This window comes from Solanum stenotomum, chromosome 7 (genome assembly GCF_019186545.1).
Source record: "Solanum stenotomum isolate F172 chromosome 7, ASM1918654v1, whole genome shotgun sequence".
Lineage (NCBI taxonomy): Eukaryota > Viridiplantae > Streptophyta > Magnoliopsida > Solanales > Solanaceae > Solanum > Solanum stenotomum.
Window position 1 is genome coordinate 56493472 of NC_064288.1, and position 23162 is coordinate 56516633.

The 23162-nt window shown below is 34.4% G+C and overlaps 2 protein-coding genes and 1 long non-coding RNA gene across 4 annotated transcripts; 2 read left to right on the top strand and 1 right to left on the bottom strand.

Moving 5' to 3' along the window:
- The first annotated feature begins 3159 nt into the window (after positions 1 to 3159).
- Positions 3160 to 9786, top strand: LOC125871585 (acetyl-coenzyme A carboxylase carboxyl transferase subunit alpha, chloroplastic). Of its 2 annotated transcripts, none has more exons than XM_049552213.1 (12): positions 3160 to 3346; positions 4548 to 4899; positions 5004 to 5078; positions 5888 to 5995; positions 6129 to 6289; positions 6400 to 6514; positions 6595 to 6749; positions 7552 to 7603; positions 7686 to 7754; positions 8073 to 8150; positions 8226 to 9354; positions 9437 to 9786. In XM_049552213.1, exons 2-11 carry the CDS (start codon positions 4558 to 4560, stop codon positions 9351 to 9353), a joined length of 2283 nt encoding a protein of 760 aa, XP_049408170.1. In that variant the 5' UTR covers positions 3160 to 3346; positions 4548 to 4557; the 3' UTR covers position 9354; positions 9437 to 9786. The 2 variants fall into 2 exon arrangements, with proteins under 2 accessions (XP_049408170.1, XP_049408171.1); XM_049552214.1 differs by having other exon boundaries at positions 9453 to 9786.
- Positions 9787 to 10715: 929 nt separating this feature from the next.
- On the bottom strand, positions 10716 to 11585 carry LOC125871591 (steroid 5-alpha-reductase DET2). The gene has a single exon (XM_049552223.1). It carries the CDS (start codon positions 11522 to 11524, stop codon positions 10745 to 10747), a length of 780 nt encoding a protein of 259 aa, XP_049408180.1. The 5' UTR covers positions 11525 to 11585; the 3' UTR covers positions 10716 to 10744.
- Positions 11586 to 17976: 6391 nt separating this feature from the next.
- On the top strand, positions 17977 to 22865 carry LOC125871592 (uncharacterized). Its single transcript, XR_007447025.1, has 3 exons — positions 17977 to 18082; positions 18162 to 18229; positions 22849 to 22865. It is a non-coding gene; the product is annotated as an uncharacterized LOC125871592 (long non-coding RNA).
- Positions 22866 to 23162: the final 297 nt, after the last annotated feature.

Genomic DNA, 23162 nt, shown 5'->3' on the forward strand with positions numbered 1-23162 from the left:
AATTTTAAAAAAAAAAGGAAAAGGAAAAGTAAAATAAGTGTTTGGTCAAATTTTATAAAATCAGTTTATTTGTTTATTCTAAAAAGGTACTTAAAAAATAACCTCAAATATGTAATCAAAACTTTGAAAAAATGTTTATTTATGTTATCCGTAAAAAAATGGCTAATCTATGTCACTTTTATTTGTGAAAATGTTCATCCATGTTATTATTTGTAAACTAAAAATATTTTTGATTTTGTAAAACCATTTTGTACTGGTGATCAATTATGATTCAACCACGTCATTAATTAAATTATTTTTTAAAATGGAAAAAGTTCAAATATGTCATCGAACTTTGAGAAAAGACTCATTTATGCTATCTAGTTACAATTTTAACTCATCTATGTCATTTTAGTTAATAAATAATGACATGAATAAGTCTTTTCTCAAACGAAAATGACATAAATGAACAAACTTTTAACATATGACATAATTAAATATTTTCTCAAAGTTTGATGGTATATTTGAGCCCCTCGAAAGAAAACATGTCTCCGTCATTCATTAAAAAGATGTGTTAATTGCTTTAATCATAAAATATTTGTCTAAATTATATTTTTTTTCCTCTCTTAATGTCTCCGTCAATTATCACTTCATTATTGGAGCAGGGTAAATTTGGAGAAAAGTAATTGATAATTTTATTTTTAAAATGTCAAATATTTCAGAAAAAATTTAATTTGTGTAATATCAAATATTAATGATCAGAAATGATAACTTCAATTAAAAGATTATGGGTGTGTTGAGACTCATAAGAGTATTGAATTTTTAATTTTTTTAATATTTGATTGGTTAATCCACTCAATCTTCGATCCTCATTTTTGGACTACCCCACCCTCCCGAGTCCAACCTACTCTCACATCTCACTTTCCACCTTTATAGTATTTTGTTAAATTATGTATAAATTTTCCTGCTTACTTTTCGATTACTAAAAATAAATAAACAATTTACTCATTTTCTAATTTTTTTTTTAATGGCTTCATGCCGGAGATATCTATAAGTTCATGCTTCTTTATTTCATAAAATTTTGTATGCCTTTCAAACAGTATATACAAATAAAGAAACAATAAAACCTACCCAACAGGGACCTAAACTTAACAAACATATTTGACTACTAGCAAATTAAAATTGTCATTAAAGGTATGTTAATTTGATCATTTTCAAATTCTTTTTATAATTTGTTGCTATTTATTACTTCCACTTTCATATTACATGTCATAAGTGTTTTGCAAAAGAGCATTAATTAAGTAGGGTGAAAAAGTTAGAAAATAGAAAAAATTTCATCGTCCCCATAACTAAAGAGTTTATTTATACAAATTGTAACAACAAAAAAATAAATATATGACAATTGTCACAATTATGATAAACCATCGATAATTAAAATTACTTGACAAAATGTTCGCATTAATGGTTAAAGTACTTCTTAATTAACTTGTTTAAAGATTGTTGCATAATTATATCAATATGCAAGCTTGTTTAAATTGTTATTCAAAAGGTTGCACATATCTAAATTGATCAAATACATGTGATTCTCAATATTATAAGCTTTAATTATCTCGGGGGAGAAAAGTATTAGAAAATCAATCAGTTCAATTCAAATAGGAGAAAAATTAGGGATAAATATAATTTGCTGTTAGCACGTGTATATGAATTTGATACCTTTATCATGGCATAAATATATGATTAAAACGTTTTAAGAGAATATATAACTTACTATATTGTTTGCACTTTACTGCCGTCATGAAGTAATTATTCCTCCCTCGGTCTCAATTTATGTGACACATTTCAAATTTTGAAATTCAAACAAGTATATCTTTGATAGTAAATTTTTCATATATCTTCTAAATGTTTTGGATTATCAATTATTATGACTTATAATACTTTTTACGTAGTTTACAAATATATAAATTTCATTTAAACAAATTTAAAGATTTCATGCGCGAATTCTCGATCAAACTTAAACTGTTTGACTCTAAAAAAAAACGTGTCGCATAAATTGGGACAAAGAAAATACTTAATTAGTGTAATTATATTTCTCACTTGTTGACTAAACATATTAATTCTGAGTGTGTTTAGTAGGGGAAAAATGTTTTTTAAGAAAATAAGTTGGTTTCTTGTTGAAAATCTTAGTAGCTTACTTAGTTCATCACCTGAACTTTCATATTTATTTGTTGGTGAATGTTTGATTTCCCACCTTGTTATTTCCGTCTTACCTCCTATGTAATATTTATAAAAAAAAAGAGTTTCTTACTTTTTTTTTTTTTATGTTGACATGCAAGCAAAAAATATTATCTCAAAAGCAACAAACAACAACACATACTCATTATGATTTCACAAGTAGGATATGAGGAGGTATGATGTACGCAAATCTATCCCTACCTTTCGGGAAGATAGATTGATACCAATAGACCCTCAACTTAAAATAATTTTTTTAAAGCAGATTTGCAAGAAAAACATAACGGCAAGAGACGAAGCAAGACAACAACATATAATAATTATATACATCAAAGAATATAAGAGAATACACGACTATTAATACTGAGAAGCTAAGTGAGGAGGCTATCCCTCTCCCACATAAGATGCAATAATACTCGACTATCTACTTCTAACCTTTCTATCCTAATCCCCGATCTTTATACTTTAAGGAGTCTTTTGATGTGAGTGATAAAAATAAATAGTCATGGGATAACAAAATAGTGATGAAATATCTTGTTTGGTAGCCATGTTTGGGATAACTTATCCCACCATTTATGCCATAGTGATGAGATAAGGTATCCCATATACATGGTGTGATAAGTTATCCTAGGATAACTAATCTTTACATAACTTATTCTCAATCAAACGATCTCTACGTATCTATAGTCATGTCCTCGGTAACCAATATTTTACTTTTTTGAATGAATTTTTTTTGGATATTATACAAGTGCACAAAAATACAAACCTTTATGACACAACAGAGAAGCCTTTGAGTTCAACACATTTAACGGCCAAACCGAGTAAAGCTGTCATACAAGCACACTGGTAGGTTTTTATTTATTTATTATCCACTCTACCCATTTTACCCTTTCCCTTTTTCTTTTTTCTCATTTTTAGTCCTCCCGCATAAGAAGTATCGAAAGCTCAAAATCAAAACACTCATAATAAACAGCTTCTTCTACATAGCTTTTATCTATTCTCATTTTTTTGTTGAATAAACCCAAGGCCTCTTTTCGATCTTCTCGATGCTCTTTTCTCCTTAAAAAATACTACTAAATCTTCTCTTCTCATCGATTCCTCAGATCTCTTCTGCTTGAATCTGGAGCTCTCATTCTCGGTTTGTTTTTTTTTTCTCGGATTTGATCGTTAATTTTTGGTTTAATTTGATTGATTTTCAGCTCTAAACCTGTGATTTCGTTTAATTAATTTACTAATTTTGTTAGCGTTGTGTTTTATTTCGTAATGTTCATGCAATTAATTGTTATTTTTTGGTTTGTTTGTGTTTGTGAATCTTATGTGAGCTTAGCGTAGTCGGTTTCAGTGTAAAATTAGACTAATTGTGATGAATCGTTGTGTAGTATTGGATGGAATGTGTGTGAATGGAGTAAGGATGGAGGTAGAGGATTTGTGAAGTGGATCCTTGATTAGTTTTAGATTGAGGTATAGTTGATTGATTTTAGCTGAAGACTTGTGATTTTATTTAATTAATTCGCTAATCTTGTTAGTGCGTCTACTTCGGAAGGTTCATGCATTGAAATTTCCTTAATTTCCTTTATCACTCACGCGAGCTTAGGGTAGCTGGTGCTCCGGTGTAAAAAAAGGTGAAATTATGGTTATTTCTTATATTCAATTAATATCATGTTGTTATTTTGACAGTATTGGATGAGATGTGTTTGAATAGAGCAGGATGAATATAGAGGATTCATTAAGTGGATCCTCGACTAGTTTTAGATTGAGGTATAGTTGATTGATCGGTTGACTGTTTGATTGATTGGTTGGTTGATTCTTGTGTTGATGTTAGTGAACTTTCAGTTATGGAACTGTACTGGTTACCTTGAAAATGCTAATCCTTGATGTATCTGTTAATTTGGTGTTTATTTGTGTATGTTAATAATTAGTTTTTTTTTTCCTGCAATCTCTTAGCTTCTATGGGGTAACTATTTGTGATTGATTTAATAACTGTATAGAGTTTACTGTTGAAGGGTGCATAAAAATTAAATCTTTGATTAGTCTCTAGACTATGTGCTCGGACTCTTCAAAAATATCGATGGGTGTGTCTCAGATCCTTCAAAATTAGTGCATTTTTGGAGAATCCAAGCATCATAGCCTCTGAATATGCTTCTCTTCATAGCTAGGTGATAGGTCTAACTATGTTAAATGAAGCTTTTGTTTGCTAGTTTCGTGTATGCTTAATAGTATCTAATTGAAATGTGGACATTGATTTGAAGCTAGTTGATTTCACCATGTCATTGATGGATTTAAAAATCTGTGAATTTTCCCCTCTTTAAATGAGATTGATTAGGTTAACCTATTTGCAGTAACTGGAGAATGGCTTCAACTTCACATCCTCCTGTGGCATTCAGTGGAAGTTTGGCTTCTAAAACTTCAGCTTCAGACCTACTTCGTAGCTCAAGAAATGGTGTTTGTGGTGTGCCATTGAAAGCCTTAGGGAGAGCACGATTGGGTTCTAAGAAGAGAGATTTTACAATTTCTGCAAAGGTTAGAAAGGTAAAGAAGCACGAGTACCCCTGGCCAGAGGATCCTGACCTTAATGTCAAGGGTGGAGTCCTCAGTCACTTATCACCTTTCAAGCCATTGAAAGAAAGACAAAAGCCGGTGACATTGGATTTTGAGAAACCTCTTATGGATCTGCAGAAAAAAATCATTGATGTAGGTTTTGTGACCTAATGCCATGATTCTTGTCTTGAGATTATTTCGTATATCAAAATAGAAAAATGAGCATTTTGTCAATTGTTACTGTTTCTCGAATGCAGGTTCAAAAGATGGCAAATGAAACTGGGTTGGATTTCAGTGATCAAATTATCTCACTTGAGAACAAATACCAACAGGTTTGGATGACTAAAATGACCTTCCACTTATTAAAGAACAAATAATTGGTTTTTGGTTGCTTAGTGTACTTCTTTAATTAAGAAAATATTACTAGTGTTAAGTGTGTTCTAGGGGTTTCTGCAATCTTCTTGTTGGACTTCTTTTTCAGATTCTTTTGAATTTCAGTATTGATACCACAAGAAAGTATTAGTAATCTCATTCTCACATTAAGAAAATTTGGGCAGAACTGTGCTATTTTGTGAAAAATATTACACATGAATAAAAGTATTTAATAAATCATTATCATAGAAAAAGAAATAGCAACATTTGGACAGCCCCTTGCTCCTTTTTTTTAAATGAGAAATTTTTGTTGCATTACTGCTCAGAAAAGTGTCTTAATCCATGTACATATTACCATTTGTGGAGAAACTAATGTTGATCCTTTAATGAATTCCTTTCCAAGTGCATCATCATAATATAATGCTTTGTAAAGGATGCATATTTTTCTAACGCATGCTAGGGGGACTTAAGAAGAAAACAAGAGCAATCTGGGAAGGTCACAGGGAAATAATAAGATTCCGATCTGTAATAAAGAATTTTAATTTCAAGTTTTTGTGATAAAACTGCCTACTGTTTGATTTTGTGTTCGAAGCTGGGATAAAGGGTAGAAAATATTCCTGTTTGGGGCTCTTGCCTTTTTGTTCTTTTTGATCTTTGTACAAAGCTATGAATTTGAGACTGTTTTATAGCAGTAATCTCGAAGGTCAAATTATCTTAGCTAACAATATTAATGTTGCTGATAATGATGACATTTTACTGTCCTTTTCAGGCTCTAAAAGATCTATACACACATCTGACTCCTATACAAAGAGTGAATATTGCAAGGCATCCTAACAGGCCAACTTTCCTTGATCATATCTTTAATATTACTGAGAAGGTCAAGTAAATTCATTGTCTTTATTTCTTACCAATAAACTTAAAAACTGCACTCTCTGTCTGTTCTCCTTTCCATAGGTAATATACTATTGGAAATTTCTAACAATTTAAAATCGTAATTCCCAAACTTGCAGTTTGTGGAGCTTCATGGTGACCGAGCTGGGTATGACGATCCTGCCATTGTCACTGGACTTGGCACAATAAATGGTAGAAGCTATATGTTCATGGGTCATCAAAAAGGACGAAACACAAAGGAGAACATACAACGTAACTTTGGGATGCCTACTCCCCATGGGTATGTGTGGTTCCATTATGTTTAAGCTTGGAATATTTTGTATGGAGTTAGATCCACCCCTTTTAAGTATGTGAGCCTACAATAGTAAGAAAAAAATACTTGTTAAACAGTTATAGGAAGGCTCTGCGGATGATGTACTATGCTGATCATCACGGATTCCCGATCATCACTTTCATTGACACACCAGGGGCATATGCTGATCTCAAATCAGAGGAACTAGGCCAAGTATGTACACAACTGTGCTGTAGCATGCTTTTTCCTCATCGATTAGTGCTAACTGAATAGTTTATATTGCTTGCATGCAGGGAGAAGCCATAGCTCATAACTTGAGGACTATGTTTGGTTTGAAAGTACCAATTATTTCTATTGTTATGGGAGAAGGGGGTTCTGGTGGAGCTCTGGCTATTGGTTGTGCTAATAAATTGTTGATGCTTGAAAATGCCGTCTTCTATGTTGCCAGGTGCCTCTAAAACTGTTGATTTTTACTATGAACAAATTAGTGTTATATGATGTGTATACTGCTTGTAGACTAAATACGTGGTGAATGGCCATCATCCTGTCCTTTATAATCATAAACTCTCAAGAAACTATCCTATCAGTTTTATAGTTTCAGCTTCTCAGCTGCCCAAGCCCTGGTGGACAAAATTACCCAGTATCTGTGTTGGTGTGAGGTAGGTGGGAAGTAGCAGGTACCCAGAGGAATAGTCGAAGTGTGCACAAGTTGGCTCAGACACCATCGTTGTGAAACTAGTATCTATAAAACACCAGATAACCAATACTTAAAAAACATAATCTCTGTTGGTTTCTGGTAATGCTGAACCATTGAATCTGTATTCCTCATGTTCTTAATTTTGGTGGACTACACAACCCTATTTCAAATCAATAAGCTCCGTGGAAAAACTAACCTGGGAGGGCAATCTTCTTTCTGGTAATATGACTATTAAAAAGGCAATATAGTTGGTGAATATCTTGATGTCTATGTTGCTCAAACTCTTCAAAAATGTCAAGGGGTGCATGTCGGATTCGCTAAAAGTAGTGTATTTTTGGAGAATCCGACACGGGTGCGGCATCGAAAGTGAAGAGTCCGCGCAACTTAGCTTGTTGTAATCCACCCTTGATTCTTAAATCAGATTGTTTTGGTACTTTAAATTTGTTATTTTTGATTTACCTGGTCAGATCCACTTTTCTGTACACAGTTCTTGACTGTCATAGTAAATAGTAATGTATGCTTACCGATTTCAAATCTCACTTGTAATTCACAGCCCAGAAGCATGTGCAGCAATATTATGGAAGACCGCAAAAGCTTCTCCCAAGGTTGCTATAGTTAAACATTAGAAGTGTTAATCAAGAAAAGCAGTGAAAATTATTGCTGAGTATATGCTTCATTTCATTTCAGGCAGCTGAGAAACTCAAGATAACTGCTCAAGAGCTGTCCAGACTTCAAATTGCCGATGGTTCCATCCCTGTAATATTACTTCATTGCTGTATCTGCCTATTTGATCATTCTCATTCTTCTTCATTATTTATGTATTTTTCCATTTAATTATCAAATTTAAAAGTCAAAGAGAAAAAGTCATCTGCGAGTTGCTTTCAATTTCTAACCCTTGCAATCTCCTGGGAAAGTCATAATCCTTTTTTTTTCTTTTGAATTACCATATTACTTATTATTTGCCTTGGAATCCCATTCCCTGACAGTTGGTAATTTTGGGCAAATATATGTCATCTGGGACAGAGAGTGATTCACTTTTGTCTGTGGTAAATAATGCTTTATCTTGTGTTGCAGGAGCCTCTTGGTGGTGCACATGCTGATCCGTACTGGACTTCACAGCAGATAAAAATTGCAATTGAAGAATCAATGGATGTAAGTATATCAAAATCTCTATTTCCTGAACTTGTACTTCAGCTAAGTTGCTAAAAACACAATCCATCCTTGTAGGAACTGACGAAAATGGACACCCAAGAGTTGTTAAGGCACAGGATGCTTAAGTTCCGAAAACTTGGTGGCTTCCAGGAGGGAGTTCCCATTGACCCAAAAAGGAAGGTCAACATGAAAAAGAAAGAAGAACCTCTTCTTCCACCTGGAATTCCGGATGTGGAGTTAATGGATGAGGTTGAAAAATTGAAGCAAGAGATCCAGAAAGCAAAGGAATCAACTGGGAAGATTCCAGACACAGGCCTGAATGAGATGATAGAAAAATTAAGAAGAGAAATTGATTTTGAATTTTCTGAGGCTGCTAAAGCTTTAGGTTTGGAGGAAAAACTTGTCATGGCACGAGAAGAATTTGCAAAAACAAGGAACTCAAACGACCAGTCAATGCATCCTGTTCTGAAGGAAAAGCTTGACCAGATTAAGGACGAATTCAACAGAAACATTTCTGCTGCTCCAAATCATGCTAGCCTAACGAATAAGCTTGAGATGTTGCAAGAAATGTCTAAAGCCCAGAAACTCTCAGAGAAAAATAGCAAGGTAAACAAATTGAAGGAGGAGATCAATAAGAGGTTAAAAGAAGTCATGAACCGCCCAGATTTGAAGGAGAAGATGGACGCATTGAAGGCTGAAATCAAGAGTACCGGTGTATCGAGAGTTATGGATCTAGACCAGGGGATAAAGGAGAAACTTGTGCAACTGAAGGATGAAATGGATATGGAATTTTCTGGTGTTTTCGAATCTCTAGGCTTGAACGTCAACCCAGCATTACTTCCTGATGCCAAGAGAAGAATTGATGAATTTAACAATGAAATTACAACGGTTATGGAAGACCTCGTGAACTCCACAGATTTGAAAAACAAGATTGAATTGTTAAAGATGGAGGTAGCGAAGGCTGGAAAGACGGCAGATGCTGAGTCAAAGGCAAAAATTCAGGCCTTAGAACAGCAAATAAAGCAAAGTCTTGCACAGGCTATGAGTTTTCCAGAGTTAAAGGAGAAACACGAGAAGCTGAAGGAAGAGGTTGTGGAAACCGTTGAATCCCTTGAAGGATCCAATGGAAGTTTGCTAGCAGATAACGGTGGTGCCAATTCAGGAGTAGGAGTAAATGTAGATGCAAACCGTAGCTTTGCCTGATGTGAGTTTGTACAATTTCTCCTCATTTCTTGATTTGTTTCGCTATTTTTACATGATTGGATAACTCTTAAGACTCTTTGCAGTTCAACCATGATGCAGGTTAGCTACTAGCTTTTGCAAATGATAAATCTGTGAAACTACTCCAGCATGCAGACGATGGAGCCTTTTTCTTCGCGGTGCACTCAATTTGCAATTCCTTTCTCAGACTAGGCTCTGCTACAATTTTTCTGGGCTTTGTTTTGTGTTTCTTTAGAATAATTAACATTTGTTTTAAGAGTTTTAAGTTAGAGTGAACTGTTACTTTAATGAACATTGTTTAGCAGCGAAATACTGTATAAATTGTGTCTGAAGAGAAGGTTTAGAACATGCTGCAACATACCTACTACTTGAGTTCTCATAAATGTTATATTTGATATACTACATTTCTTTTTTCCAAATATTTTAACATATCAAAGGAGAAAAACATTGACTATGGGCAAAATACTATCCTGGAGTTCAAAATATGTACATGTTAGACTCCTATAACAATGTTTTTTCTATGGTTCATCTACTTCAGTGTACTTTTCGTAGTACACAAAATGCAAAAGTTTGTATGAATTTTATAAGGTTTACTTAGGCGTCGATTAATATCGAATGAATGTGAAGAGATTAGTCTTTTTCCTAAACATTGGTTATGTTTAATGTGTGGGAAACTAAAACCCACAAGTATAATTTGTCCCATTATTCATCTGTTAATTTTTTTTTTTTAAGTAGAGCCAAAATCACCAATTGTTCAATTCATCACATCCATGCTTGAAGCAATGAAGTATCTGGGAAATAAGCTCAAGGAAGTGGTTTTCCCTTTACTACAAAGTACGGGTCACGGGGATAGAAGAATCACTCATGATCGAAGCAACATAGGAATGCACATGTTCGCAACTAGATTCTTCTCTTACTAAAAAGAGAAGCGCCTAAGATTCTGAAGCAAAGGCGGTGGTCCTGAGCCTCTATATGACTATATAACCTCGGTGTAGTTGCATGTCGTTGGTGTAGGCACAACATAGCGTCGTGATAGCGTTAGCTATGCTAGACTCAAAGTAGCATAGCTCTAGTAGCAAGCCCCTATACTCAAAGCAGCATAGCTTTAGTAGCAAGCCCCTATACTCAAAGTAGCATAGCTCTAGTAGCAAGCCCCTATACTCAAAACGACCTGACGTTTCTACATCAAGCTAACTTTGTGCAAGCAGCCGCACTAATACTGAGGGTTTAGAATGCAAGCGTTATCCGAAATAATTAGACTACATAAAGATTTAGAACTCTACCTCTAATTAAAGGGAAATCACATATAGTCCATAAATAATAAGTAACCACCATTAATAGAAACCATTACATTGCATGATCAAAATCAAAACTCAATACAAAAATGGAATAACAGCTTTTCTTTTCCTAGGATAATCTTCTCCAAATTTCTGCAAATACCATTCATGATTAAACCTAGCTCTAGGAGCCAAATTAGCAAAAGTATACAGAAAAAACCCAAACCCGGCCCAAGACCCAGTCATCAAAGCCCAGCCCAACCACTCCACTATCTCCCCCAAATAATTTGGACAGCTCACATATTCAAAAAGCCCACCTTTCGGTATCTTATATCCACCTCCTTCACTCTTCAGGCCCACTAACACCTCATCGGCCCAAACATTCACCGCCATCCCACCGGCAAAAACCACCATCCCGCCGGCAAATCGGACCCAAAACCACTCATCAGAATCATACTCAGCATAGTGAGAAACCCATCTAGCTTGTACATAAGCATTCAACAGATTAAACACAAAAGCCAAAAACGCAATACTCACCGGAAAACCACTTGCCGGCGACCCAACCTTTGAGTTGAAGTAGAGTTTTAAAGGGTAAAATATTGTCCGATTCGTGTAGTGGAAAAGGTAAGGAGAAATGAGGATAAATGATAATGGATTGTTGTGATTTTTGCCGAACGGGAAGAGGATAAGTGTGAGCCATAAAGTAGGGCTTTCCATTAGAAACCAAGCTAAAGGTGGTGAAATGGTGGGTCCCCAACCGGAGCGGCGGTGTTTTCCATAAGGGGCGGTGAGGAATTGACAGGCGAGGAAGGTGGGTGGTCCGATGAGGAAGAGAGAGAGGAGGCTGTAGTGATACAGATTTTGATCTGAGAACATTGTGAATGTTATCTGCGAATTTCGAATTTGGATTTATTAGCCATTTCTTAGGTCAAAATAGTGCTTTATAGAGATGGTAACGAAGATTTTGTATTCATCCGTTTTAATTTGTTTGTCCATAATTTAAGAAAATAATGAATTTTTACCTGAAATTGTAAAAAGTAATGAATTTTTGAATCTTTATGATATTAAATTAAAAACATGAAATATGCCAAATATTTTTACCAAATTAGACATATAATTTTTTGATACATGTATCTATTTATTCAATTTTTTATAAATCTAAGTGTGTAATTATACAGATCCAAAGTTAGAGGGCAAAGATATGATTGAGACAAAGTTAAAGGGTACGTTTATTTATTATGCCTTTGTTTTATAACCAAAACAGAAATTTAATAATTCATATTTCACTTACAAAGTTTACTCAACTAATTTGAACATTTTTTTATTATTAGTCGCACTAATAGTATGTTTTAGTGGCAACACTAGCCGCTGCTAATACCTATGTTTTAGTGACAACTCTAGTCGATGCGAATACATATAATAGTTGTCACTAATAGAATGTCTTAGTGCCAACAAAAGTCGCCACTAATAGTATGCTTAGTGGCAATACTAGCTGTTGCCAATACATATAATAGTCGCCACTAATAGTATGTTTTAGGGCAACAAAAGTCGCTGCCAATACCTGTAGTAGTCGCAACTAATAGTATCTTTTAGTGACAACTCTAGTCGTCGTGAATACATATAATAGTCGCCACTAATAGTATTTTTTTAGTGGCAATAAAAGTCGCAGCCAATACAATAATAGTCGCGACTAATAGTATATTTTAGTGGTAACAAAAGTCGCCGCCAATACCTATAGTAGTCGCCGCTAATAGTATCTTTTAGCGACAACTCTTGTCGCCGCGAATACATATAATTGTCGCCACTAATAGTATTTTTTTAGTGGCAATAAAAGTCGCAGCCATTACAATAATAGTCGCGACTAATAGTATGTTTTAGTGGCAACAAAAGTCGCCGCCAATACCTATAGTAGTCGCCACTAATAGTATCTTTTAGTGACAACTCTAGTCGCCGCGAATACATATAATAGTCGCCACTAATAGTATGTTTTAGTGGCAACTCTAGTCGCCGCCAATACTTATAAAAGTCGCCACTAATAGTGTCTTTTAGTGACAACTCTAGTCGCTACGAATACATACCATAGTCGCTACTAATAGTGTATTTCAGTGACAACTCTAGTTGCCGCGAATACATACCATAGTCGCCACTAATAGTGTATTTTAGTGACAACTCTAGTCGCAGCGAATACATACCACAGTCGCCACTAATAGTGTATTTTAGTGACAACTCTAGTCGCCGCGAATACCTATAATATTCGCGACTAATAGTATGTTTTAGTGACAACACTAGTCGCCGCCAATACCTATAAAAGTCGCCACTAATAATATATTTNCAACAAAAGTCGCTGCCAATACCTATAGTAGTCGCCACTAATAGTATCTTTTAGTGACAACTCTTGTCGCCGCGAATACATATAATTGTCGCCACTAATAGTATGTTTTAGTGGTAACTCTTGTCGCCGCCAATACTTATAAAAGTCGCCACTAATAGTGTCTTTTAGTGACAACTCTAGTCGATACGAATACATACCATAGTCGCTACTAATAGTGTATTTCAGTGACAACTCTAGTTGCCGCGAATACATACCATAGTCGCCACTAATAGTGTATTTTAGTGACAACTCTAGTCGCAGCGAATACATACCACAGTCGCCACTAATAGTGTATTTTAGTGACAACTCTAGTCGCCGCGAATACCTATAATATTCGCGACTAATAGTATGTTTTAGTGACAACACTAGTCGCCGCCAATACCTATAAAAGTCGCCACTAATAATATATTTTAGTGACATCTCTAGTCACCGCCAATATCTATAAATTTCGCCACTAATAATATGTTTTAGTGACATCTCTAGTCGCCGCGAATACATATAATAATCGCCACTAATAGTATGTTTTAGTGACAACACTAGTCGCCGCCGATATCTATAGAAGTCACCACTACTTGTTTGTTTTTGGTGGCAACACTAGTTGCTGCCAATACCTATAATAGTCGCCAATAATAGTATGTTTTAGTGGCAACACTAGTCGCCGCGATACCTATAATAGTTGCCACTAATAGTATGTTTTAGTGTCAACCTTAGTTGCCGCCAATACCTATAATAGTCGCCGCTAATAGTATGTTTTAGTGGCAACACTAGTCGCCGCCAATACTTATAATAGTCACCACTAATAGTACGTTTTAATGGCAACATTAGTTGCCATTAAATGTTAAATCAATCAATAATACGATATTTATTTTAATTATTTTATTGAATCTTTCAATTACCACTTAGGAGTGGATGTTGTCCTAGCAATTTCAAAATACATTTTCTTATTGGGAATGACATACTTTAGGTAGTTTGAGCCGTCTAATGTAAATAATCTCTCAATCTCACCAAGATAATAACAAGATCTACGTACATTCTACCTTATATCCTATTCGTTACCTTACACTGAATATGCTATTTGCATACTTTCGGTAGCATCCAACATGCTTGTTTAGGAATCATGTTCCATCAACTAGAACAAGTCTCCCAATATTTGGCATTGATGTCTTGTATTTACTCGATGATTTCACATTATTTGGAGATATATAATTTATCAACTTTGCCATGAAACTATGTTTCTTGTACCAACATTCCCCTTCCAAATTCCAGACATCCATTCTTGTATCGAAATCATAATAGACAACAGAAAGAAATCCACCCAACTCCACCAATTCATATCTGCCCCTTTGAATCAATTCTTCAGGTAAATTAGTTCTACTGAATTTCGCCTCGTTTACTTGCATTGAAATGATATACTCACTTGAATCAACATACCAATGCAGAATACGCCCGTTGATTGACACTGGATTCTTCCAACGAAAATTGAGTGGATTAAATGGCCTTTCAGATACATCATCTGCATCTGCCCACAGACCAGGAATTTGTTTCCAATGTGATTCATCATTAGCACCATTCAAATTGAATATTTCGAAACCATAGGAATCTGTAACAACGTGCACCACTTTAAACTGTTTTGTCCTTGAGTCAAATCCAATTGCGGAACTACAACCATAAGATTTATGTTGGCAACCTGAAGGGCATTTTGGAATAGTAATGCAAATCTTTCTCGTTGGATTTATTACTTGTAGCTCCTTATCGTCCCCCGGGTTGTTTATCAGTAGAAATCCATCACAACTAGATCGAACCTGACCTAATTGATTGATTCCAAGATCACACGATTCACATTCAAGATCTTTTCCAATCTCTAACAGCTTTGTTTTCATATGCCTTGCTGATGATGCTGCCTGTATCAGTAGAAACTCTGTTTTTGATTCCGCAAAATTTAGCTCAGCGAAGGATCTCTGTGAGAACATTTCTTTCCATGATTTGCAAACAGGCATGAAATTCTTGTAAATGTATCGCGCTGGAATCCTTATTAGGAATTGAAATACAATACTTTCTGGAAAAATTGACATATTACTACATGTTTGATTGTTCTTTACTTGTTTCATTCCTCTGCTTTTCTCTTCGACTTTCTTGTTATCTCTCTTTAATCTCAACATATGTCGCGTGAATTCAATGTCATCAATTTCATCCCCCATTGTAGCTCACGTACAACATCGAGCTCTTTTTATGTTTCTGAAGAAAAATCAAACATTGTAATCATCAAAACCATACAACAACAACAACAAACATAACCAGTGAAATACCCCTACCTCGTGGAGGTAAGAAGATTGTTTCTCGAGGAAACTTGACTCGAGTATAACATAAAGGAAAAACAACAATTGAGAAACACAACAACTAATAAGGAAACAACAACAACCACAAAATAATGTGATAATCTAAACACAATCAACAACAAGTGATGGTGGAATCAAAACTATGACACAAAAAGAAAATGACTAAACCCTCGAACCCATGTCTACTAACCTTCAACCTTATTACACTATCTCTACACCCTCCTATCTAAAGGTCATGTCTTCAATAATCTGGATGTGCCACATATCCGATCTAATCGCCTCTCCCCAATATGGTACACATTATGAAACTATGTGTAAATTAAACAACTATCCAAACAAGATGTCATAATGTAACGTTTCATAAAATATCAAGCTATACCTCTTACAATTTCTTATTTATTATTATAGCGATCGAAAGAACATATCACAATATTTTATTCTATCCCTTCCACCTTCCAGAATGGGATGAATATTATACCGTTGAATTATTATATCAAAAAATCACTTTTGTAAAATAATAATAATTAAGAAGTAGGGTTTCTGAGATAATAACTATAAGGGAAATCAATCGGATGGATTACCAGGTTATTTAATTTATGCATCAACGCTATAACTATAAGACTTAAACATTGATAAAAATTAGATCATAAAAGTTTTAATCACACAGAAAACAAAACTCTTACTAATACATAAATTAATACTTAGTAAAATTGTAATATAAGAAAACGAACAATTTGATGTGGTCTGTTGTTGTTGTTAAATAAAGAAAACCTGAGCACTTTAATTTTTTCGAGAATAATGTGATAAACCTATTTGATTTGGTATTTATAGAAAGTTTTTTTCTCTGAAAATAAAAAGACCTTCATTGACCTTGTGTGATTAAGTAGTCCACTAACATATTTAAATTTGGTATATAATTAGATATTGTTTTAATTTAAATATAACATATTTTAATGTTATTAGGTAATTTTTCTATTTTTATATCATTAAATACCTCATAGTAACATTAAAGGATCATATGATAGTTTTAACAAATTTGCAACCATTTAACATACAAACATATATACCAACTATGTAACCATAACCATTTTTCTCTCTTCAATTCCGTCCTTTTTTCATTCTCTTATTTTTTTGGAAAAAATATTTCTCTCTCTCTTCAATTCCGTCCTTTTCTCTCTCTCTTATTTTTTGAAAAAAATATTTCTCTCCTCCTCTCTTTCTCTTTAATTCCGTTTCAATTCTTTTGGACAAATCTCTTTTTACTTTTCTCTTCAACTTTATATATTTTAGTTAAAAAAAATTTAATATTGGTGTCTGTTTTTTTTAATCATAACGAATAACTTACCCCAAAATGTAATCAAATTTCATACATATTTTAAACTATTACACTTAAAACATTATTTTATCGTTTTATATTTAAAAGCTGAGTATATTAAGTGGTGTCCAATGTGGGTTAAGTTTGGTGTACAATTGTTTAATTTTTAACCACAATGAATAACTTACCCTAAAAAAATAATCAAATTTCACACCAATTAAAAATCACACGTTGTAAAATTGATTTTGTTATATGTTCCAACTATAAACTATCTTACACCATAATTTCATCAGCTATCTACCAATTATATCATCAAATTAATGAATAACCAGACCAATATATATGAAAAGATCATTAATGTTGATAAAAATTTCATTCGTAAAAAAATTAAATTACAAAGTATTGTATCTATGGTGTTGTTTTACAAAGCAACACCAACATATCAAAAAATTATACCAAAATACATACAAATTAAAAAAGATACCAAACAAAAGTTTTAACAGTCATATCCGAAAAAAATAGTTAAGCCTTTTTATATCACCAAAAGAAAATTCATATACAAAATGGTGCATATTATGGTTAAACTATGGTGTCAAGTTCAATATGATTAATAAAATAAGGTCTACATCAAGATGTACATCATAACCTTACCAAAAAAACACCAAATATGTTATCTTATCAATTTAACTAGATGACGGTATACATTATGATTAAACTTTGATGTAAAGTGCACTATGATACAAAATACATAATTTAAACCAAGATATACACCATAGTTTAATCAAGAATTTACCAATAATTTTGTATAACCAAATTAATTAAAATTTGTGTACATTATTTTTTAGCACTGATTTTCAGATCAACATTATCCATAAATGGTGGTAAATATATAAAATTTGATTTGTAATGGATTGTAACATTTGTTTTGATTATATATCAAAACCTACAATTAAAATACCATAATCTATAAAGGATACTAAATGCTCCGTTTTAACAACTTCGGCAATAAAAAAATGAATCTACAATTCAAATCCGTACAAGAAAGATCAAATAATTTACAATTAAATATCGTAGGAACAACAATATCATAGCAATTATCAGTACTTCTAATCATATCCTCGTAAATTTTTGTTGGGCCCGTGGCCATTTTATTAATTGATAAGCAAAATAGGTCAGGCCAAACGGCCCCAATAAGAAATAAAAGGCAAGAAAATATCTAATCCAGCCCAGAAAGTAACCCTATAAACTTCCGCCTCATTCTCACTTTCCTTTTATCCTTGTCGTCCATATGCTCGCGTCCGGCGGTCATTAGAACCTCCAACTTCGCCGTCTTCTCCTATGGGTTTGGTTCCTTCTTGCTCCACCCTTCCTCCACTTTCTGCAGCTAACACAAGAGCATTCACTACTAAAAGGTAACTCTTTTTCCTTCATTTCTTTTGCCTCGTTTTCCATTTATTGATATTTAATCTGTGGTTGCCTTTGTTTCTGAAGTACTGTGAAGTCCACCAGTGTGTGGAAATCTTGGAGGTAGCTATCCGGAATGTGCAATATGAACACAGGTTCCTCCTCTCCTTCTTTAGGATTGCACTTTCCCCCCTTTAGATCTGACCCTGCTTTCTTTTCTTTCCCTCCTTTGAACTGTTCGAGTTGAATTTGTGCTTCTAGCACACTTTTACTTTGGTTTCATGACCTCCATGCTTTCTTGTTAGAGATGATGTTTTACCCCTGCCTGTTTGGTGAAAGTTTTTGCGTGCTAATGTAGATTAGTAAGAGCTTTGTTAATGTAGTTGTAATGCCCCCCCCCCCCCCCCCTAATGAACCTGATTCTGATTTGTCATATGGTTTTTATCTATTTTGTTTTTATCCTGATGGATGGCATTTGTGCTTTATCAAAATTAATGATGCAATTTTCTGTTGTTGGTAATTCTGCAAACTCTCTGAATTCCTTTTTGTCTGTGCTAATGATAGCTAGATTAGCTAAATAATCTGCCATTTGATTGTCCTCCCTGAAAATATATTGAACTGTAACATTTTGTTGTTGTACTTCTCTGATAATTTCATCCATGATTTCTGCAATTTCCCATGATATTCTCCGTGTCTGTTGAATAATGTTCTTTAGAGTGAGTGAATCAATTTTAATAACCATGTTCTGTAAACTATTCGTTGCACTAAGCCTTAAGGCATCTTGTATTGCCCTTGCCTCCACTTCTATATTCATAGCAATACCAACTCCGTCTGCTTGTGCATAGATGAGGTCTCCGATTTTGTTTCTTATGCAGAAACCATATGCACTCTCCCCTGGATTTCCTTTACTCGCACCATCTGTATTACACTTCAATTGAAGCTACCGAAGTTGATCTTCCTTCGGTAGCTTCAATTTTACAATCTGGTAGTAAATCCTTGGCTTATAAGCTCCTATTACTTTCACCATTTCAGGCCAAGATTTCCCAGTTATTTTGAACTTTGAATTGTTAACTATCACCAGCAATTAAATGCTCTTTTCCACTTGTTGTAACAACTCTTCAAAGGTGGACTGACCTCCATGCTTGATATGGTTCCTTTTCTTCAACAAATTCCACATAATAAGAGCTGGCACAACTCTAAAAATATGTTTGAGTTTTGTAGGAGCTTCCACATACCACTAGCTCTTGATCATTTGCATCAAATTTCTGCCTTCTGTGTCCAAACCTGCTCATGAAGCGAAATACTTCCAAAGCTTTTGGGCAATGTTAAATGTTAGAAAAATATTTGGCATTGTTTCCATTTGTTGTGTCTCATAACACCAACACTGGAGACAATGTTCATTCTCATTCTTCTTAAATTGTCATCTGTGGCAATCCTCCCTTTCCACGCCCTCCATAAAAAGAAAGTAATCTTAGAAGGCAAGCTTTTCATCCAAATCATATCATATGTTTCCTCCTTCTCCTTTTTCTTTCTCATTAAATCCCAAGCTGATTTAACTGAAAAAGAACCCTTTGAGTTTCCCATCCACCAAGGTTTATCATGATCTCCTGTATTCATTACCGGAGAGATAGAATTCACAATGTGATCAGTCATTTCTTTAGAAATATACTGGAGGAGTTAGGAGTTTCCTCCTATCCAACTGATCTTCTATAATAAGATTTTTCACCTCCAACTCCTCATCCCTCATTTTATTTTCTTTCGCATAGTACCAAGCCTCTTGTTTTGTCCAATCATCTTTCTCCATACATGAGATGCCCCATGTCTTTGTGCCATATTGGATGCTATTTTTTACAATATTTGTTCCACATAAATTCACTCCACAAAGAGTTACTGGATGTTCTGAATATCCATCATAATTTAGCAAATAAAGCATCTGATACGTCATGCATCGATCTAAAACCCGCTCCTCCCTTTGATTTTGGTAAGCACTTTCTTTCCCAAGCAATCTAGTGTTTTCCTTTTACTCCTCCTATGTGACCCCAAAAAAACTTTGCCATAATCTTATGCATCTGATTTATTACTCCCTTAGGAGGATTCATAGCAGACATAAGATAAATAGACATTGATTGTAAAACATGAACTATTTAAACATACATTCCCCCATAAGCCAAAAGTTGATTATGTCATCCCATCACTCTTTTGGCAACTTTCTTTATCAGCTCTTCAAAATATGACTTCTTTTTCCTCCCGTAAAAATTGGGCATCCAAGATACGTAAAAAGAAATTTCATATGAGACTCCAGTAGTTCTTTTAATCCTCTGACAAACAGAATAAGAAACCTTTTCATGTAGATATACATAGCTTTTGTTCAGGTTTATGAGCTGCCTTGGCACATATTCAAATCTCCGCAGAATCTTCATCATTTTTTTCATTGACCTCTTATGCCATGAACAAAAAAGGATTGTATCATCCGCATAAGACAAATGATTAATCTCTCTACTCCATTTAGGCATCCAAATCTCTTGAATTCTGAATCCTCATTTAGCCTGTTGAGACTTCTGGCTAATACATACCTCCGCTGCTATGATGAACAAAGTGGGAGAGAGGGGATCACCTTGCTTCAGTCCCAAGAAGATTGAAAAAACCATAAGACTGCCCATTAATTAACACGGAGTACCAGTTATTCAATATTAATCTCCACACCATATAAATAATCCTCTCATCAAACCAAAATCTTCTCATAACTTGAATAAAAAATATTCCTGACACTTTATCATACGCTTCAGTCATGTCCAACTTCACCACATCATTATGGTATTCATTCCTCTTGTTTATGTCTCTAATTATCTCTTGCCCTTGTTAACCATTTTCAACAATACTTCTTCCTTCCATAAACCCCGACTGATTCAGGCAGAACCCGTATTATTCTTTCATGCAGCACCTTTGACAAATCTTATTAGCAAAGGAGCTCAAGCTGATAGGTCATAAATCTGAAAATTTACTGACCTTCTCCGGAATTAGAACTACATTCGTGTGAGAAATATATTGGTATTTCACCACCACAGAAAATAACCATCATCATCAGCCGTATATATTTCTTTATAATCTCCCAACATGTTTGAAAAATTCTTCTGAAAATCCATTAGGCCCACATGTGTTCTCTTTATTCAAGCTGAACACTGCTTCCTTAACTTCTTCTTGTGTAGGCGCTCTTGTCATTTCGATATTCTATTTTGTAGTTATACTTCTTTCGAGCATTGGTTGATCCTCATATCATTGACCCTCTTTAAATTGTTCCCTAACATTAACTGCTTCCTCTCCTATGTTTTGAGTGGTACGTATCATATCCCCCCATCTGTATGAATTTTGTTAATCATCGGTTTCCTAATGCCTTTCACATACGAATGAAAAAACTTCGTATTTCTATCTCTTTCTTTGAATCACAACATCCCATTTTTTTTTCTAGTAATCCTCTTCTACTTGATGATATTGTCTTAAAGAATCTTCAGTTTTAGCTAAATCCTCTTTATTTGCCATTGAAGGGTTCATTAGCAATATCCTCCAAAGTGGCTATCTTCACAAAAATATTCCTATATATTTCTTTACTCCACTGCATTACATACATTGTTGTTATGATAATATCCAACTTCAAGAAGTCTTTTGCTCCAACTTCCAACTTTTTTCATCATTCTTGATCAAATACTTGACTGCTTGACTTCTTTAGCTCCAAGTCCTTAAATTCACAAATTAAAGTTAGTTTAGTTTATTAAATTATACTTAAGACACTTAAAACTCAAGAAAAAAGGTAACTCATATGTTGGTAATTTGTCAACTTACCACTTATACGAGGCTTGTGACATTGAGGAAAGAAAAAGAAAAGGCTCTCACATCGAGTTTCTCTAGAAGCTCCTCGTTAGAAGATGGGGGGTTGTTCAAGCAGCTCTTTCCCAACTTCAAGAAGTTTGCTGTTGCATTCCTCCTCAAAATAGAAGCACGAGCCAGGGAAACCATTTTCTTTTTTCATAGCACACAAAGAACAAGAAGAGCACTACAATTTTGAAACCAGGTTTTAAGTCTTAAAAAAACCAAAAGAAATCACTAGGGAGTAAAGGGAAAAATGGAAGTGCAGAAAGACCTAAAAGGTAACGTTAGATACTAGTTTCTAAAGAAAAAGTAAGATAGAAAGATAAAAAAGATGGGTTAGATGAAAAATGGAGCGCATACATCACAGGCAACGCATATTTGTCGATGAGTGAGTAGGACTATTTGACAGATGTGCGCTGCCTATGGTGTATGCACTCCATTTTTCATATAACCCCTCCTTTTCTCTCCGTCTCTCTTACCTGTTCTTTGTAAACTACTATTTGGCATTACCTTTTAGGTCTTTCTACACTTCCATTTTTTCCTTTGCTCTCTAGTGATTTCTTTTGGGTTTTTGAGACTTAAAACCTGATTTCAAAATTGCGGTGCTCTTCTTGTTCTTTGCCTGCTGTGAAAAAAAGAAATGGTTTCCTTGACACGTGCTTCTGTTTCTGAGTAGGAATGCAACAAAAGACTTCTTGAAGTTGGCAAATAGCTGCTTCAGCATCCCCCATCTTCTAAAGAGGAGCTTCTGGAGAAACTTGATGTGAGGGACTTTTCTTTTTCTTTCTTCAGTGTCATAAGACGTAAGTTGACAAAATTACCAACATATGAATTACCTTTTTTTCTTGAGTTTCAAGTGTCCTTGAGTATAATTTAATAACCTAAACTAGCTTAAATTGGTGAATTTCAGGACTTGGAGCTAAAGAAGTCAAGCAATCAAGTATTTGTTGGCCTCGTGACCATTTTATTTTTTGACAAGCAAAATAGGTCTGGCCAAACGGCCTAAATAAGAAATTAAAGGAAAGAAAATATCTAATCCGGCCTATAAAGTAACCCTATAAACTTCCGCCTTATTCTCTCACTTTCCTTTTTTATCCTTGTCGTCCATATGCTCTCTTTCGGCAGTTGTCGAAACCTCTAGCTTCGCCGTCTTCTCCTATGGGTTTGGTTCCTTCTTGCTCCACCCTTCCTCCACTTTCTTCAGCTCACACAAGAGCATTCACT

What these genes read in the sequence shown, in the direction of transcription:
- LOC125871585 (XM_049552213.1), top strand. Translation starts at nt 4,558, where the DNA reads ATGGCTTCAACTTCACATCCTCCTGTGGCATTCAGTGGAAGTTTGGCT. An exon ending in GGGATGCCTACTCCCCATGG is followed by an intron (nt 6,290 to 6,399) that starts GTATGTGTGGTT and finishes CTTGTTAAACAG; the next exon opens with TTATAGGAAGGCTCTGCGGA. An exon ending in GCCGTCTTCTATGTTGCCAG is followed by an intron (nt 6,750 to 7,551) that starts GTGCCTCTAAAA and finishes TGTAATTCACAG; the next exon opens with CCCAGAAGCATGTGCAGCAA.
- LOC125871591 (XM_049552223.1), bottom strand. Translation starts at nt 11,524, where the DNA reads ATGTTCTCAGATCAAAATCTGTATCACTACAGCCTCCTCTCTCTCTTC.